Raw genomic sequence first — 18,910 nt, forward strand, 5'->3', positions numbered from 1 at the left:
CCTGGAGGAAAATTCCTTCTCGACCCCAAATATGGCCATCAGTTAAACCCTGAACATGTGGGCAAGGCTCACCAGCCGGCACCCAGGAAAGAATTCTCTGTTGTAACTCAGATCCCACTCCATCTAACATCCCATCACAGACCACTGGGCTTACTTACCAAAGATAATCAAAGATCAGTTGCCAAATTAATTGCCAAAATTAGGCTATCCCATCATGCATCCCCTCCATAAACTTATCAAGCTTAGTCTTAAAACCAGATGTCTTTTCACTCCTCTAATGCTTAGAAACCTTCGTCTAATTTCAAGTCTAAACTTCCTAGTGTCCAGTTTATATCCATTTGTTCTTGTGTCCACATTGGTACTAACTTTTAATTCCTCTCCCTCCCTAATATTTATCCCTCTGATATATTTATAAAGAGCAGTCATATCCCCCCTCAACCTTCTTTTGGTTAGGCTAAACAAGCCAAGCTCTTTGAGTCTCCTTTCATAAAATAGGTTTTCCATTCCTCGGATCATCCTAGTAGCCCTTCTCTAGCTGTTCCAGTTTGAATTCATCCTTCTTAAACATGGGAGACCAGAACTGCACACAGTATTCCAGATGAGGTCTCACCAGTGCCTTATATAACAGTACTAACACCTCCTTATCTTTGCTGGAAATAACTCGCCTGATGCATCCTAAAACCCCATTAGCTTTTTTAACGGCCATTTCACTTTGGCGGCTCATAGTCATCCTGTGATCAACCAATACTCCAAGGTCTTTCTCCTCCTCTGGTACTTCCAACTGATGTGTCCCCAATTTATAACAAAAATTCTTGTTATTTCTCCCTAAATGCATGACCTTGCACTTTTCACTATTAAATTTCATCGTATTACTATTACTCCAGTTTACAAGGTCATCCAGATCTTCCTGTATGATATCCCAGTCCTTCTCTGTGTTAGCAATACCTCCCAGCTTTGTGTCATCTGCAAACTTTATTAGCACATTCCCACTTTTTATGCCAAGGTCAGTAATAAAAAGATTAAATAAAATTGGTCCCAAAACGGATCCCTGAGGAACTCCACTAGTAACCTTCTTCCAGCCTGACAGTTCACCTTTCAGTGCAACCTGTTGTAGTCTCCCCTTTAACCAGATCCTTATCCACCTTTCAATTTTCATATTGATCCCCATTTTTTCCAATTTAACTAATAATTCCCCATGTGAAACCACATCAAATGCCTTATTGAATCGAGGTAAATTAGATCCACTGCGTTTCCTTTGTCTAAAAAATCTGTTACCTTCTCAAAGAAGGAGATCAGGTTGGTTTGGCATGATCTACCTTTTGTAAAACCATGTTGTATTTTGTCCCAATTACCATTGACCTCAATGTCCTGAACTACTTTCTCCTTCAAAATTTTTTCCAAGACCTTACATACTACAGATGTCAAACTAACAGGCCTATAGTTACCCAGATCACATTTTTTCCCCTTTCTTAAAAATAGGAACTATGTTAGCAATTCTCCAGTCGTACGGTACAACCTTTGAGTTTACTGATTCATTAAAAATTCCTATAGAAATTACCTGAGTTGTGAAAGTGCCATTTGTGAATCCATAGTTAAGGATGAACTGGATTTTAGAGCACTTACTCCTGGAGCGTAGTATTTATTTTCTGAGAATTCATAAATAAATCAGTTTTATCTGAATCAAAATTAATTAAAATGGGCTCTTTAAGCAAGTTAGCATCCTATTCAAACAATTTTTTTGTCCTGAATGATCTCTGTAATGGAATAATGCAGACCCTTCACACTTCTGACATAGTTAAAACTCACTGAAATCTTGTCCAGGCTACATTTAAAGAATAAAAAAAAAACAAAAAATTTAATTCCCCAATTACTTTTTGTAACTAAAAGTTTCTCATTCAGCAAATAGTAAATTAATGGTCGACAGAAAATCCACAAAGAACAGCCCTCTTCCAAAATGATGGAGAACAATAAGACATGACAAAGACTGAAACCACAACCCTCACTTGGTGACCATCTTGAGAGGAGCATCTCTCCTGGAATGTTCTCGTCTACCTCCTGGCAGGCCACCATTTTGAGTGCGACTTGGCATCTGTCATAGTGCAATTCCCCACTGTGAACCTTAGTATCCAAAAGATGGGGTCCCAGCATGAATTCCTCTAAGCTCAATTACCAGCTTAGTACTTGTAGCGCTGCCACCAACCAGGAATTCCAGTGCCTGGTACACTCTGGTCCCCCAAAACCTTGCCCGGGGACCCCCAAGACCCAGACCCTCTGGATCTTAACACAAGGAAAGTAAACCCTTTCCCTCACCGTTGCCTCTCCCAGGCTTCCCCTCCCTGGGTTACCCTGGAAGATCACTGTGTGATTCAAACTCCTTGAATCACAAAACAGAGAGGACAATTCACCTTCCTCCCTCCTTCTCTTTCCCCCTCCCAGACTCTTCCTGAGGAAAAAGTAATCCTGGCACAGAGAGAAATCAGCCTCTCTCTCCCTCTTCCCTCCTTTCTCCCCACCAATTCCCTGGTGAATCCAGCCCCAGCCCCCTGGGGTCTCACCAGAATAGAAAAACAATTAGGTTCTTAAACAAGAAAAGCTTTTAATTAAAGAAAGAAAAAACAGTAAAAATTATCTTTGTAAATTAAAAAAAAAACGGAATAGATACAGGGTCTTTCAGCTATAAACACTGGGAACTCCCTCCCAGCCTAAGTATACAAGTACAAATTAAAATCTTTTCAGCCAAATACACATTTGAACTCCTTCCAGCCAAATACACATTTGCAAAATAAGAAAACAACCATAAGCCTAACTCGCTTTATCTACCTAGTACTCACTAGTCTGAACTTATAAGAGCCTGTATCGACGAGATTGGAGAGAAACCTGGTTGCACGTCTGATCCCTCTGAGCCCCCAGAGTGAACAACCACCAAAACTAACAGCACAGCACAAAAACTTCCCTCCCTCAAGATTTGAAAGTATCCTGTCCTCTGATTGGTCCTCGGGTCAGGTGACAGCCAGGCTCACTGTTCTTGTTAACCCTTTCCAGGCAAAAGAGATATGAAGCAGTTTTGTTCTATTAACTCTTACTTACCTGTTTCTGACAGCATCTCTCATTGAGAACAACCGGAGATGAAGGCCATTTTGAATAAGGGCAAATTCTTCAGTTTCTCTGAAGATTTAATGCTCTAAATCCTGGCAAATTTTGTTATGAAAAATAATGGCAAAAAATTACCATTAATCCGAAATATGTCTCCACAAAAGCTACCTGTTGAAGCAGATCAATTCAAGAGAGAGCAGAAAGGGAGGAGAAAACGGGGTGCACAAGGAAATATGCAGGATCCAGGCAGTTGGGAGAACTAGGTGGCATGTTTGTATGCAGGAAAGTTTGGAGGACAGGAAAAACTTAATGAAGGAGAAGGTGTGTGTACATTCTTACTGCTTGGCACTTCTAAGCATACTAGTGAATCTGGTCATAAAATTTAACATTTAAAATAAGGTTTTTGCTTCATATTTTCAAATCCATTAAAATTATCACATCGTAACATTGTTGGAATTTGTGTAGTGCCCATGTAAGAACCATTTTTAAAATGAAATTTTGCAGACAAAAATTGTTTAAAATGGAATTAAGGTTGAGTGCTAAAGCTTTAAAAAAAAAAAATCAGGGAGGCTGTAATTATCTCAAAAGAAAATGTCACAAACCCAGGAAATTCAGACTGAAGGTTAAGCCTGAAAGAAATCAAGGCAAAATGTACAGTTGCAGTACCTAAACAATCTTATTTCTGCCCTGTAGAGATGTGAGAAGAAAATTCTGTCTTTAAACATTTAATTCAGACAAAAAATGCTAAAATGCCATAATCTGAATCATATTTTATATGGTGTCACTACAGGGAAGAATTATGGTTATTTGTGCATTTCCTTGGCTTGACATGTTTTGATATTTCAGATCTAACCCTAGCTCTGAATTTTTGGGTTTGTAATTCTTGGCTTTGTACCATCTGTAACTGTGACTTTATAAATATCTATTATTCTCCCTCTAAAATATTTCTTTTGCATATAATGTTGTATTCTAGCCTGAGATGTCAAAATAGAATTTAGTGGACTCTATCAATGCATATCCAAGTTTTGCATGTTGTATATATTCAGGGTATAATTTTTTTTGCAGTTGGTGTATTGCATTTTTTTAATTTTACCTAAAAACTAACCCAGTTGTCTACCAACTGGAATTCCCTGATTGTAGGAAATTCTATCCAATTTTAAGCAAAAAAGGGAATTTTGTGATTTTGCATTTTGATTGGCGTCACTTTGTAATTTTGGAAGTTCTTCATTAAGTGTCTTGAACAAAATGTTGCTTAGAAATATTGTGAATACTGTTTGTTTTAAAGACCTCTTAGAGAAAGTTGTTAATGTAATTTATCTCTAAAGTTTTGTTAAGAAGGTCCTTGGTGTGGTATTGAAACTCAGGAGACCACAGTATATACATTTCTGAAATATATTTTGATTTTAAAATTTTGTTTTTATTAGATGCACCTTTGACCAAGCCTGTTACATTTTCACAATCTGCTGAAAGGCGTATACTGCAAGATCAGAATCTTCCTGAACAACCAGAATCTACAGTAAGTATGATTGACAAGTACATGTTAATTTTTAGCTTCTGGAACTAACCTTTTGAATATACAGCCAAATGGTAAAAATATATATTTTTTAAATGTTTATAATTGTTGATAAACTTCAGCTAACCAAGTTAACTCCCCCCTTTTGCTTTAACTGGTAATCTATATCAATTTAATTTTAAAAATTAAACCTGAGCTGCTTTTCTATACTGTTGTTCTGAATTTTGAGTGCTAACATTTCTGCATTTTTTGTCACCAATACTTCAGATGAAGTGGTAGCACAGAGCTCTTCTAGCTTTAAACAGGCATGAAAATTAAAATCAGAAACTGAACGTTCTATGAAATGAGTTAAATGCTACCCTACACTCAGACTACTCTCCTTTGCCTTCTGAAGTTACACTGCTAGGAACAATCCCTCTTTCCTTTCCATTGCAACCAACTACATTTCACCAATCCTTGCCCCATACAAAATTGTACACATGTTAAAGGTGACCTGCAATGAAAAAATAATTTATTACTGTGTAAATTAGGATTATGACTATCCTTTGATGTATAAGGATCTTGAGAAGATATTTTCCAAAAGGTGTTTTTCTTAATAGTACAAAAAATATGAAGGTTTTACTGTTAGAGGAGGTCTTACATGATTGAGAAATGTGGGTTGGGAGGTTTTTGCCATCCAAGTGATTTTAGTTAAAGGGGTTAACAAAAACAGTTAAAATAAAAATTACTTTTTAATGTCTCAAATACGCTAAATGAAATATGATGACAAACCTACTTACTTTCCTGTTGTCAATTGTCTGTCAGGGTAGACTATGGGTAAAATTTCCGAGAACACTTAACTCACATTTTCAAAAGTGACTTAGTGATTTAGGCACTTAGAAGTCTTTTGAAAATGGGACATGGGCTCCCAAGATACTTAAGCACTTTGGAAGCTTTTGCCCAAGGCTTGTATTTTTAATGTGAAAAAAATAAAACAAACCAAAAAACTCAGCCTATCAGGCTTTCTTCATATCATTAAGAAGCTCCAAAAAAGAGAAGGGAAGACACATTGCGCACAGCCCAGTATATTTCTTTGCAGGTCTGCATTAAGAGCTCCTCCACATTACAATAGAAGTGTCCTTGACTTCAACCACAAGATAGAAAGTTGATTTAAATAAATTGAAAACCTGTTAGAGTATTAAAATGTCCAAAATAACTTCCAAACCTGTAGGATGGAAGACTAAATTCTCGGCCTATGTAATAAACTGTCCTAACTATGCTAGAGATATAGAATGATCTTGTGCTAGTGGTGACCAAATCATGCAGCTACTTAACTGGTTAGTCAATTCCACTTTAATTCTCTTCATTATTGCAGTCATTACTAATATGCTATATCAGGGGTGGCAAACTTCTTGGCCCGAGCATCAGGGTTGTGAAACTGTATGGCGGGCCAGGTAGGGAAAGTTGTGCCTCCCCGAACAGCCTGGCCCCCAACCCCTATGCACCCAACTGCCCCCCTCAGAACCGCCAGCCTCTCCCCCCCCCCCCCGCTCTTTGTCCCCTGACCGCCCTGTCCTGGGACCCCACCCTTTATCCAGCCCCCCCGCTCCCTGTCCCCTGACTGCACCCCAGAACCTCCTGCCCCTTATCCAACACCCCCCGCCCCATGCCACTCAGAGTGGAAAGAGCTTGCAGCTGCGCAGCCCGGCTGTAGCTAGTCGCGCAGCCCAGAGCACTGGCGGCACAGTGAGTTGAGGCTCCAAGGAAAGGGGACGGTGGAGGGGTCAGGAGCTCAGGGACCAATCAGGATGGTCCTGTGGGATGGATGTGGCCTGTGGGTCATAGTTTGCCCTCCTCTATGTTAGATGGCTGCTGTGCTGAGATAGGGGAATACGAAAGATAAGGGAAAGGAACAACCTGAATGCAAATGTAATAGTGACATGAATTAATTTCGTCGGTAACATTTTTGTAACAGGCGTCATATTAATATGTATGTTTGAAGTCCTAATGTTTTAAATACAACTTCCCTCTCTTTCCTCCTTGAATGTTGCCATTTTGGGGACACCCATTTGCCCTCAGCAGCTCACAAACCCCATGATCACCTTAATCATTGAGCTGTCATCTGAGCTTCTGCTACTGACTGTTTCCCCCTTCCCATATTCTGCTGGGAAGCAACAGTGTAGCATCTTCAATAAAAATACTAAACTTTAAATCAGTTTAGCACTGTATAAGTACAGAGGGTATAGAAAGTGGTATGTTTGCATCTGTTCGATATGCAATAGAAGGGTATGTCTACATCTACAATTTTGCAGCGCAGGTTGTTACAGCTGTATTAGTACAGCTGTATAGGGCCAGCGCTGCAGGGTGGCCACACTTACAGCAACCAGCGCTGCAAGTGGTGTTAGATGTGGCCACGCTGCAGCGCTGTTGCACACCACGGGGAAGGACATCTGCTTGGAGGAGGGGTCGGGGAACGCCAGAGCACACCGCAGGGCTGGATACCTGCTTGGAGGAGGGGTCGGGGAACGCCAGAGCACACCGCGGGGCTGGATACCTGCTTGGAGGGGGGGTCGGGGAACGCCAGAGCACACCGCGGGGAAGGAGACCTGCTTGGAGGGGGGGTCAGAGAACGCCAGAGCACACCGCGGGGAAGGAGACCTGCTTGGAGGGGGGGTCGGGGAATGCCAGAGCACACCGCGGGGAAGGAGACCTGCTTGGAGGGGGGTCGGGGAACGCCAGAGCACACCGCAGGGCTGGATACCTGCTTGGAGGGGGGGTTGGGGAACGCCAGAGCACACCATGGGGCTGGAGACCTGCTTGGAGGGGGGGTCGGGGAACGCCAGAGCACACCGCGGGGAAGGAGACCTGCTTGGAGGGGGGGTCGGGGAATGCCAGAGCACACCGCGGGGCTGGATACCTGCTTGGAGGGGGGGTCGGGGAACGCCAGAGCACACCGCTGGGCTGGATACCTGCTTGGAGGGGGGGTCGGGGAACGCCAGAGCACACCGCGGGGAAGGAGACCTGCTTGGAGGGGGGGGTCGGGGAACGCCAGAGCACACCGTGGGGAAGGAGACCTGCTTGGAGGGCAGTGGAGTTTGCTTAATTGAGAGGCTTCCTCAGGTATGCTGGGATACCTGCTTATTCCACGGAGGTCAACAAAAACGCTGGTGAGTGTCTACACCTGATGACCAGCGCTGGTGATCCAGCGCTGGATCCTCTACACCTGAGGCACGACCGGGTGTAAGAAACCGGGAGTTGCAGCGCTGGTAATGCCCTGCAGGTGTGTACACATCCTAAGTTGCAGCGCTGTAACCCCCTCACCAGCACTGCAACTTTGTAGTGTAGACAAGGCCGAAGTGTCAGCTGGAAGCAAACCTGAAGCCCCCCGAACTACTCTTGGAAAGATCAGAATAGCTATTTTTTACTTTTATAAAAAGCAAGAAAATGTGGATTTTGACAAAAATATAGTAGAAATGTGTCTTCATGGATGATGAATAGGGCCCTACCAAATCCATAACCGTGAAAAACACATCACGGACCATGAAACCTGGTCTCCCCTGTGAAATCTGGTCTTCTGTGTACTTTTACCTTATACCAGTGGTTCTCAACCAGGAGTACACGTACCCCTGGGAGTATGCAAAGGTCTTCCAAGGGGTACATCAACTCATCTAGATATTTGCCTAATTTTGCAAGAGGCTACATAAAAAGCACTAGCAAAGTCAGTACAGACTAAAATTTCATACACACAATGACTTGTTTATATTGCTCTATATAGTATATACTGAAATGTAAGTACAATATTTATATTCCAATTGATTTATTTTCTAATTGTATGGTAAAAATGAGTCAGCAATTTTTCAGTAATAGTGTCCTGTGACACTTTTTTTTTTTTGGTATTTTGTTTGATATTTGTAAACAAGTAGTTTTTAAGTGAGGTGAAACTTGGGGTATGCAAGACAGATCAGAGTCCTGAAAGGGGTACAGGAGTCTGGAAAGATTGAGAACCCTATACTGTACAGACTTCACGGAGGAAGACCACCATTTCTCAAACTGGGGGTCCCAACCCAAAAGGAGGTTGTGAGGGGGGTGGGTCGCAAGGTTGTTGTAGGGGATCACAGTAGTGCCATCCTTACTTCTGTGCTGCCTTCAGAGTTGGGTGGCCAGAGAGCAGAGTCTGCTGGCCAGACATCCAGCTCTAAGGGCAATGCCCCACAAGCAGCAGCACAGAAGTAAGGGTGGCAAATACTATACCATGTCATCCTTCCTTCTGAGTTGCTGCTGGCAGCAGTGCTGCTGTCAGAGCTGGGCTCTGGGTCAGCAGCTGCCGCTCTGTCCACCCAACTCTGAAGGCAGTGCCACCATGAGCAGCAGTGCAGAAGTAAGGCAGGCAGTACCGCGAGCCCCCTCCAATAACCTTATGACACCACCCACACATGTACACAATCACCTTTTCTGTAAGGACCCCTACAGTTTTACCACTGTGAAATTTCAGATTTACATATCTGAAATCATGAAATGACAATTTTTAAAATCCTGCGACCATGAAATTGACCAAAATGGACCATGAATTTAGTAGGGCCCTAACTATTAAATGAAAAAATGAATAAACTTGAAAAGCTTTCCAGGTCATCTTTAATGCATCATAACTTGCATTATTTTGCCAACGTTCCAGAATGGAAACAATGATTTTAATAGTAATTCATGTATTAACTATCAGCTCTTGTTACCATGAGTCTATCATACTTTTACATTGAGTCTTCTGTAGCCTCCGGCCCCAGCACTTGCCTGGCTCCGCCTGTTTGCCTGGTGCTCCAGCCAGGGAGTGGGGTCAAGGCACCAGGGCTTGCCCCTGCTCTGGTGCCGACAAGCCCCCACACCCTGGCCTCATTCCCCAACAGAAGCACCACGTGAGCAAAGCAGGGCAAGCCCCCACACCTAACCCTGCTCTCTGGCAGAAGCGCCGGGTGGAACAGATTGGGGGATGGTGGCACCCCAATTGGCTGGGGCCCCTAGGCATGACCTAGTGGTAATCCACCACTGGGAGGGGCAGGCAAGCGAGTGTGCGGCTTGGCAGCAGAGGAGCTCCTCAAAAAAGGTAGGCCTGCCTCCTCAGGGAGCCAGGCCTGGCGTGGGGCAGTGGGACAAGAACAGGTGCTGGGACTCATGCATGCTGGAGAGCTGCATCTCCTCCCGGAGCTGCGTGTGCATCCAGGGCCCCGGGGGGACCCTAGCCAGAACCTCCATCACCCTACGCAAAGCCTGCTAGAAGGGTTCGGGGAAGGTGGGGCCCCCCATCCTCCTGTCATTGCCTGCCCACCCAAATGTCCCATCCTGACTGCACCACTGGTAGGAAGTGTAAAATTTTCCAATTCTGCTTATGGTATCTCCTTCCAAAAATGTTTGCTTTTACCTTGAATCTCAGACATTCTTTAACAAATTATTTTGAGGTATCCTACAGACATTTAAAATACAATATTTCATATTAACAGGGCTTGAAAACAGCTGGATGTGTAAAACTTGGTAAGTGATTGATTTAGTTCTTAAATATAAATGAAACTTTCAAACTAACAACTTGCTTTGTTACTAGTCTGTGAATTGCCTTGAAGTAATGGTGGGAGGCCAAAAGGAGTTAGTTACCCTGTTTGCACTAGCTACTGAATTGATCTAGCTGCAGGGAATGTGCATTGCATAGTCACCAAACATCTTAAATTCTTTATCCTTTTTTAAATCTACAATAGTTTTTGTAGCCTATAGCCTGTTGCACTTTGTCACAATAATAGTTAGGTTTACAACAACCTGACTTAAAAATTATTCCTACCCAATTGTAGCTGTTATACTAATGTACAAACGAAGTCTTATCTTTTCACCTTCATTTCCAAACTACTCTTTTACTTCTGTATGTACTATATAAATAATGAATTAATTTTCATTTTATTTTACAATATGAGCTAATTTTCACAAACACTCTAACCTCATTAATGAAGCTCCAAAATAAATTGGTGTAAGCCTGAAGTATTTACAATGAATTCTGTTCTGTTGCTCAGAAGCATCAAATATAAGCTGAAAGGAAAGCATGAATGTAGCTACTTATATGAATATATTAAAGATACTGTGAATTTAAATCATATTTTACATAGTTACCTTTGACACTAGTTGGTTAGAAGATAAAAACGGAAAGGAATTTTTAAATCTTCTTTACTTCATATTGAAATAAGTGAAACTTTAATATGTGGATTTCGCTAAGATTGGTCAGTGAAGACCAGTGGTATTAGTTCAACTGCTGAAACTTTACTATAAGCACTTTCAGTTCTCACTGTTGCAGTGCCTGGGTTACAAACATTTCAGGGAAGTGTTAAAAGAAAAAACTGTTTTTACTGGAATGAAAACATTTCTATTAGTCATAGATTTTATAAAGGCTGTTTTCTACAGAGGGTAAAATTTAAATCAAGTTTGACTTGAAAGCATCATTTTGAAATTAAGAATACCACAAAAATTGCTTGCCTAACATATTAAAATCTCTTGTTTTCCAGATAATCTTGAAATGGGCGACAAAACACCAGCTGATCCTATACCTCAGATTCCTCTTTCCAGTTCCACTGATATAAGAGGTCAAATTACAGAAATTCCAGTAGAAATCACAGATATTGGTAATTGCCATTCATTCAAAACTGACCCTTTTATGTATTTGTTTAAATTTAGAACATAAATATATAAATGTTTACTCATTCAGTATATGCATTCCATTTAGTAGCACTTTTTAAAAGTAGCATCCTTTAAAACATGGAAGTTAAATTCTATTGAGGAAAATAAAGAAGCATAAACTCAGGAAAATCAAGTGTAAAAATATAATTAGGAAGGCCAAAAGAGAATTTGAAGAACAGCTAGCCAGGGACTCAAAGTAATTGCAAGAAGTGTTTTAAGTACATTCAAAAGCAGGAAGCCTGCTAAATAACCAGTGGGGCCAATGGATGATTGAGATGCTAAAGGAGCACTGAAAGATAATGCCATTGCAGAGAAACTAAATGAATTCTTTGCATCAGTCTTCACGGCTGACGATGTAAGGGAAATTCCCAAACCTGGGCTATTCTCTTTAGGTGACAAATCTGAGGAACTGCCCCAGATTGAGGTGTCAGTAGAAGAGGCTTTGGAACAAATTGATAAACTAAACCATAATAAGTCACCAGGGCCAGATGGTATTTACCCAAAAGTTCTGAAGAAACTCAAATGAGAAATTGCAGAACTAACAACTGTGGTATGTAAACTGTCATAAATGAGCTTCTGTAGCAGATGACTGGAGGATAGCTAATGTGACACCAATTTTTAAAAAGGGCGCCAGAGGCAATCCCAGCAATTACAGGCTGGTGAGCCTTACTTCAGCACCAGGCAAGTTGGTTGAAACTATATAATAAAGAACAGAATTGTCAGACACATAGAAGAACATGATTTGTTGAGGAGGAGTCAACATTGCTTTTGTAAAGGAAATCAGGCCTCACCAATCTACTAGAATTCAGAGGGAGTCAACAAGCATGTGGACAAGAGGAATCCAGTGGATATAGTGTACTTAAACTTTTCAGAAAGCCTTTGACAAAGGCTCTTAAGCAAAGTAAGCTGTCATGGGATAAGAGGGAAGTTTCTCTCATGGACTGGTAACTGGTTAAAAGATACAAAACACAGGGTAGGAATAAGTGGTCAGTTTTCATAATGGAGAGATGTAAATAGAGGAGTCCTGCCAAGGATATGTACTGGGACTTGTGCTGTTCAACACATTCATAAATGATCTGGGAAAAGGGTTGAACAGTGAGGTGGCAAAATTTGCAGATGATAGAAAATTACTTAAATAAAGTCCAGAGCAGATTGAGAAGAGTTACAAAGGGATCTCACCAAACTGAGTGACTGGGCAACAAAATGGCAGATGAAATTCACTGTTGATAAATGCAAAGTAATGCACTTGGAAAACATAATACCAACTATACATATAAAATGTTGCGGTCTAAATTAGCTGTTACCACTCAAGAAGGAGATTTTGGAGTTATTGTGGATAGTTCTCTTAACATCCACTCAGTGTGCAGCAACAGTCAAAACAGCTAACAGAATATTGGGAATAATTAAGAAAAGGATAGATAATAAGATAGAAAATATTATATTGCCTCTATATAAATCCATGGTACACCCACATCTTCAATACTGCGTGCAGATGTGGTCGCCCCATCTCAAAAAAAAAAAAATTGGAATTGGAAAAGATTCAGGGTATGGAATAGCTTCAGTATGAGGAGAGATTAATAAGACTGGGACGTTTTGGCTTAGAAAAGAGACAACTAATAGGGGATATTGAAGAGGTCTATAAAATCATAATAGATATGGAGAAAATAAATAAGGAAGTGTTATTTATTCCTTCACATAACACAAGAACTAGGCATCACCACATGAAATTAGTAGGCAGCAAGTTTAACACAAACATGAGGAAGTATTTCTTCACACAACACGCAGTAAACCTGTGGAACAATTAGCCAGAGGATGTTGTGAAGGCCAAGACTATAATAGGGTTCAAAAAAGAACTAGATAAATTAATGGAGGATAGGTCCATCAATGGCTGTTAGCCAGGATGGGCAGGGACGATGTCCCTAGCATTTGTTTGCCGGAAGCTGGGCATGGGCGACAGGGAATGGATCACTTGATAATTACCTGTTCTGTTCATTCCCTCTGAAGCACATGGCATTGGCCACTGTTGGAATACAGAATACTGGTCTATATGGACCTATGGTCTAACCCAGTACAGCTGTTCTTATATTCTTTAGGAGCATAAAACTCTAAAAGTACACACATAAACAGATTTGGTATTAAGCTATTATGGGTTACTTTTACTAAAATGCAAAAGCACTTTAACAGTATTAGCTACATCTGCAATAGAAGGGTTTGCCAGCCTAGCTATACTAGGCACTAGACCTTGCTTAAAGATTTTGACAACTAGTGCTGTAAATTTTAATCTCCTAGTTGCAATAAAGTAGAGCAGCTACTGTAAATATGAATCTTAGTATATTCCTTTCAGAAATGGAGCGTACTGTAATGTACTTTTATTTGAATTTCCTTTTTGAAACTGTCCATGTATTGTCATATTTTACTCATACAATTATTTGGGTTTCTAAGTATGTAATCGATCCTCACTTGCATGTTTATAGAGTCTGCAAAATTATGCTTTAATTATTACAACACATTTTCACTGTATAATTATGAAAACCTGAGGAAATAAACAATTTTCCAAAATCATGGTATTTGGGGGGAATAAAATAAGCAAATTATAAAAGACTGTAATTTGGCGTTGTGGATTAAGTACCTTCCAAATCTGAGTTTAAATAGTGAAATATAAAAGTATCTCATTCATGTTTGTCGTTATTACAAGCATCTTGCATTTATAACTCTTGTATTGAGACTACATGAAGTTTTGTAAGTCCCTGAAAATAGGACTATCTTAAGTGGGAGATGCTGAAACAACTTTAACAATAGCAATTCTTCTCAATGCTAATATTTCTGAATTTGTTTTTTTCAAAGTTGACAGAATTTAAATGTTTTCTGTTTTTAGGTTTTGGTAACCGTTGTGGAAAGCCAAGAGGACCAAGAGAGCCACCATCAGAATGGACATGATGAAAAAGAAAATGGTCACTCTGGAAAAGTCAAGTGCCACTGAAAACTAAATAAATAGTATTCCACTCTTTACTTTTTGGGGACTAACACACAACCGTGTAGTTATAACTACAGAATGGTACACCTTTTACTTTACATCCCGCATAAAACCTTAAATATTATTCACAACAGTGGATTCCAGTATTACAACCTAACTTTTTGCTGGGGCCATCTACCTGCCTTATTACACCTAGGAGAAAGTATTACATATGGTTTATTTTTGACTTCCAAGTATTATTGCCTTAATGTCTTTTAACCCTGTTACACGCTGCTTGTAGACATTTGTTAATATAGTAATACTTTTGACAAATTGAGTTTATGGACTACTTTTTGCTAACTTTTGATTACCATGTATGCATTATTTTGTATATTTACAGGGCAAGTAGGAATATAATTTGATAAAATTGCAATCATAAAATATTAACAGAAGATGTAAGAAATCTCTGCATGTTCTAAATTCGTGCGTATCTTATTTGTAAATTATTTGCCCTGAAATTTTAGAAAACCATTTCTGATTTAAAAACAAAAAAATTCTGGACATACAGCCAGAATTGCAGGTTTGCAGAGATAAAGATTGTAATACGTTTTGTAAATTGTAAGCAAAAGGTTATTTTTATATTATATACTATTGGTCAGACCTAATTTGTTCTGTTTTTCATCTAGTCATGGAGATTCAGTAAGTGCCTTGGAACAATATTGAATTCTCTTAGCCTATGTATGTTGCTTCAGTGTTTGAGTTCATCTGGGTTTAGAAATTTATAAAAACAAAAAAAATGTATCTGACCTGCCAGTAAAATAGAACTCATTCTAAGTAACCAACACTTGTTAGTTTTCATTTTAATATTTCATAAGTTTCAATTTTATAGAGATGAATTTCCTAAAAACTTCCTACATAATAACTGGTTTAATGCTACAGTATAATATGGTGTGTATTTCTACTTTTGTACAAACATTTCAGGACACACTGGTAAAGGGACTATTTGAGAGCCATTATTTTCCATTGTGCTGGTAAAAGTAGTATTTTGATCATTCAGCAAGTGTGTGTATGTGTGAAAGCAACTTATCATATGAAGATTCACATAGAGCCCTTGCAGCTACACTGTATCTTGGCAGCATACCATGCCAAGGATTAATCCTTATAAGGATTCTCTACTTATAAACTTTGTTTCTGTAATAATGATAGACTCTTTAAATTAAAGAAAGTACCTCAAAATTTCATTGAGTGTTTTTACTTATAAGGAACATGTATATTATTCAAAAGTGAACTAGACTACATTTGGGGTTGGCCAGGTCATATTCAGCTGTTTAAGTTTGCAGTTCTTCAGTGCTCATACTGTAAAAATGAAACTGAACCTAATGGATGCTAATAATATATATTTTCTGTCAACTTTCTTTGAGCTTCTGCCTAATTACAATGCAAAAAAAAAAGTAGAAATGAGCTTAGTAGTAAAACACATGAAAAAAAAACTTTATAACCTGTTTTTATTAATGAAAATAGTGACTGAAACCTTCATACATGAGTATCTGCTGTTCTGGACACTAGTCATAGATTTGACAGTGTCTTTTCTACCACAGTGGGGGGGCAATTTAGTCATTTTTCCTCCGTTTCTCTGATTTCAGGCTCACTGGTGTCCACAACAGAGAGCTTTAGAAAGTGAGAAGTTAATCTAGCAGACTTCTGTAGAATTGGTGGTTCTTCACGTAGTTGCAGTCAGGTGTGTGTCGCCCAGCACACGGAAGCTAGGGAATTTTGCTTAGCAGTACCTGTTTGGATGGTGCTCTGGCCCGTCCCCTCACTATTAAAGGGCAGCACCCCGCACCCCCCTTAGTTCCTTTTCAGCACTCAAGGCTAAAGTCGGAGCATTCTGTGTGGTGTTTCACCTCACACTGTTTGTTTCTCTGGGAATTTATTGTATATAGTTCATTGTTAGTGTAGCTTAGTAGTACCCTTAGGTTAAGTTATAGTAATTAGCATGGATAGTTGCCCTGGGTGATGCCCCTACCAGGGTTTAAACATTGTCTGTTGTGTGGGGTAGCTATCCCCAGTAGTGACCCTCTCACATGGTTTTTGTTGTGCCTGCAAGAGGGGCACATTTAGGAAAGGTTCTCTATATACAGTTCAATTAAGATGAGGATAAAGGTGACAAGAGACCTTGGGTATTTCTCCAATACAAGATTATTCCGATTTTACATAAACCGGTTTTGTAAAACAGATTGTATAAAGTCAAGTGCACGCAGCCACACTAAGCACATTAATTCGGCGGTGTGCATCCATGTACCGAGGCTAGCGTCGATTTCCGGAGCATTGCACTGTGGGTAGCTATCCTGTAGCTGTCCCATAGTTCCCGCAGTCTCCCCTGCCTATTGGAATTCTGGGTTGAGATCCCAATGCAAAAACAGTGTCGTGGGTGATTCTGGGTAAATGTCATCACTCAATCCTTCCTCTGTGAAAGCAATAGCAGACAATAATTTTGCGCCCTTTTTCCCTGGATTGCCCTGGCAGACGCCGTAGCATGATAACCATGGAGCCCATTTTGCCTTTTGTCACTGTCACCATATGTGTACTGGATGCTGCTGACAGACGCAGTACTGCAGTGCTACACAGCAGCATTCATTTGCCTTTGCAAGGTAGCAGAGACGGTTACCATCCCTATTGCACCATCTGCCATGCCATTGTAAATTGGCGATGAGATGACGGTTATCAGTCGTTCTGCACCGTCTGCTGCTGTCATGGGTGCTCCTGGCTGGCCTCGCTGAGGTCGGCCGGGGGTGCATGGACAAAAATGGGAATGACTCCCTGGGTCATTCCCTTCTTTGTGTTTTATCTAAAAATAGTCAGAACTGCCTAGAATATGGGGCAAGTGTACTAGAGAACCAGACAGCACAGTCGCTCCGTGTCAGAGCCCCAGAGATCCCGCAGAAATGATGAGCTGCATGCCATTCTAGGGGGTGCCCCTGCAACAACCCCACCCTTTGCTTCCCTCCTCCCCCAACCCTCCTGGGCTACCGTTGCAGTGTCCCCCCATTTGTGTGATGAAGTAATGAAGAATGCAGGAATACGAAACACCGACTTTTTAGTGAGATAAAAAGAGGAGGAGGAAGCCTCCAGCTGCTATGATAGTCCAGGTAGGACATTAAAGGGTGGTGGGGGAGAGGAGCCCAGCCTTCCGCTGCTATGATAGTCCAGGCAATACAGAATCTATTTTTTAGACATGAAAGGTGGGGGGCTGATAGAGCTCAACCTCCAGTTGCTATGATGAAGACGGTTACCAGCCGTTCTGTACCATCTGCTGGGGATGACCGGGAGTCATTCCCATTTTTACCCAGGCGCCCGCAGCCAACTTCACTGAGACCAGCCAGGGGCACTCACGGAATGATGATGATGATGATGGATATCAGTCATATTGTACCGTCTGCCACCGGGAAGGGGATGCTGGTGTTCAGCGCTGCAGCACCCCGTCTACCAGCAGCATGCAGTAGACATAGGGTGACACTGAAAAAAGGTGAGAGACTTTTTTTCCCTTCTCTTTCGGAGGGGGGGAAGGGTGTAAATTGACGACGTATACCCTGAAACACCTGGGAAAATGTTTTTGACCCTTCAGGCATTGGGAGCTCAGCCAAGAATGCAAATGCTTTTCAGAGACTGCGGGGACTGTGGGATACCTGGAGTCCTCAGTACCCCCTCCCTCCCTGCATGAGCATCCATTTCATTCTTGGGCTTTCCATTACACTTGTCACACAGCACTGTGCTGTGGACTCTGTATCATAGCCTGGAGATTTTTTCAAATGCTTTGTCATTTCGTCCTCTGTAATGGAGCTCTGATAGAACAGATTTGTCTCCCCATACAGTGATCAGATCCAGTATCTCCCATACGGTCCATGCTGGAGCTCTTTTTGGATTTGGGACTGCATCGCCGCCTGTGCTGATCAGAGCTCCATGCTGGGCAAACAGGAAATGAAATTCAAAAGTTTGCGGGGTTTTTCCTGTCTACCTGGCCAGTGCATCCGAGTTCAGATTGCTTTCCAGAGCGGTCACAATGGTGCACTGTGGGATACCACCCGGAGGCCAATACCGTCGATTTACCGCCACACTAACCCTAATCCGACATGGCAATATCAATTTCAGCGCTACTCCTCTCAGGGAGGAGTACAGAAACCGGTTTAAAGAGCCCTTTATATCGATATAAAGGGCCTCGTTGTGTGGATGGGTGCAGGGTTAAATTGGTTTAATGCTGCTAAATTCAGTTTAAACGCGTAGTGTAGACCAGGCCCTTGTGTCTGAAACAGCGCCTCTTAGAGCAGGCCATGAACCCTGCTTCAGAACCAGGGATCTCTTAAGGTCCTCTGGCCCTGCACTCTTCTTTGTAGCCAACACTTGTGTGGTTACTGGGTTGAGATGTGGTGCATACCCTAACAGGAAGAGAGGTCATTCTCCTTTCTCAGGTCCTTCGAGGAAGAGGTCCCATGAGACCAACCAGGCCTGTTCCAGGACTTGAAGGGACTCCTCATTGTCTTCTAAGGGAAGTGCTGACCGGCACTGAGAGTCCTTTTGGTATGTATTATAGAGATGGCCCATGTAGCCCTCCACAGTACCACATTTAGATCAGTTGGACCCTGTATCATCACCTCCAGTAATGGCCATTGGGC

At 41.3% G+C, this 18,910-nt stretch overlaps 1 protein-coding gene across 2 annotated transcripts in view; it reads left to right on the forward strand.

Annotated features, from left to right (window-relative positions):
* PTPN12 (protein tyrosine phosphatase non-receptor type 12) overlaps nucleotides 1-15,481 on the forward strand; it is a 166,057-nt gene extending 150,576 nt beyond the window's left edge. For both annotated transcript variants that reach the window (XM_030557090.1, XM_030556997.1), the window contains 4 exons: nucleotides 4,518-4,609; nucleotides 10,075-10,105; nucleotides 11,116-11,232; nucleotides 14,163-15,481. In XM_030557090.1, coding sequence (XP_030412950.1) covers nucleotides 4,518-4,609; nucleotides 10,075-10,105; nucleotides 11,116-11,232; nucleotides 14,163-14,224 — 302 coding nt within the window. In that variant the 3' untranslated portion in view covers nucleotides 14,225-15,481. The remainder of the gene's footprint in view (nucleotides 1-4,517; nucleotides 4,610-10,074; nucleotides 10,106-11,115; nucleotides 11,233-14,162) is intronic.
* Nucleotides 15,482-18,910: the final 3,429 nt, after the last annotated feature.

The sequence above is a fragment of the Gopherus evgoodei genome, chromosome 1, assembly GCF_007399415.2.
Source record: "Gopherus evgoodei ecotype Sinaloan lineage chromosome 1, rGopEvg1_v1.p, whole genome shotgun sequence".
In the NCBI taxonomy this organism is placed as follows: Eukaryota; Metazoa; Chordata; order Testudines; family Testudinidae; genus Gopherus; species Gopherus evgoodei.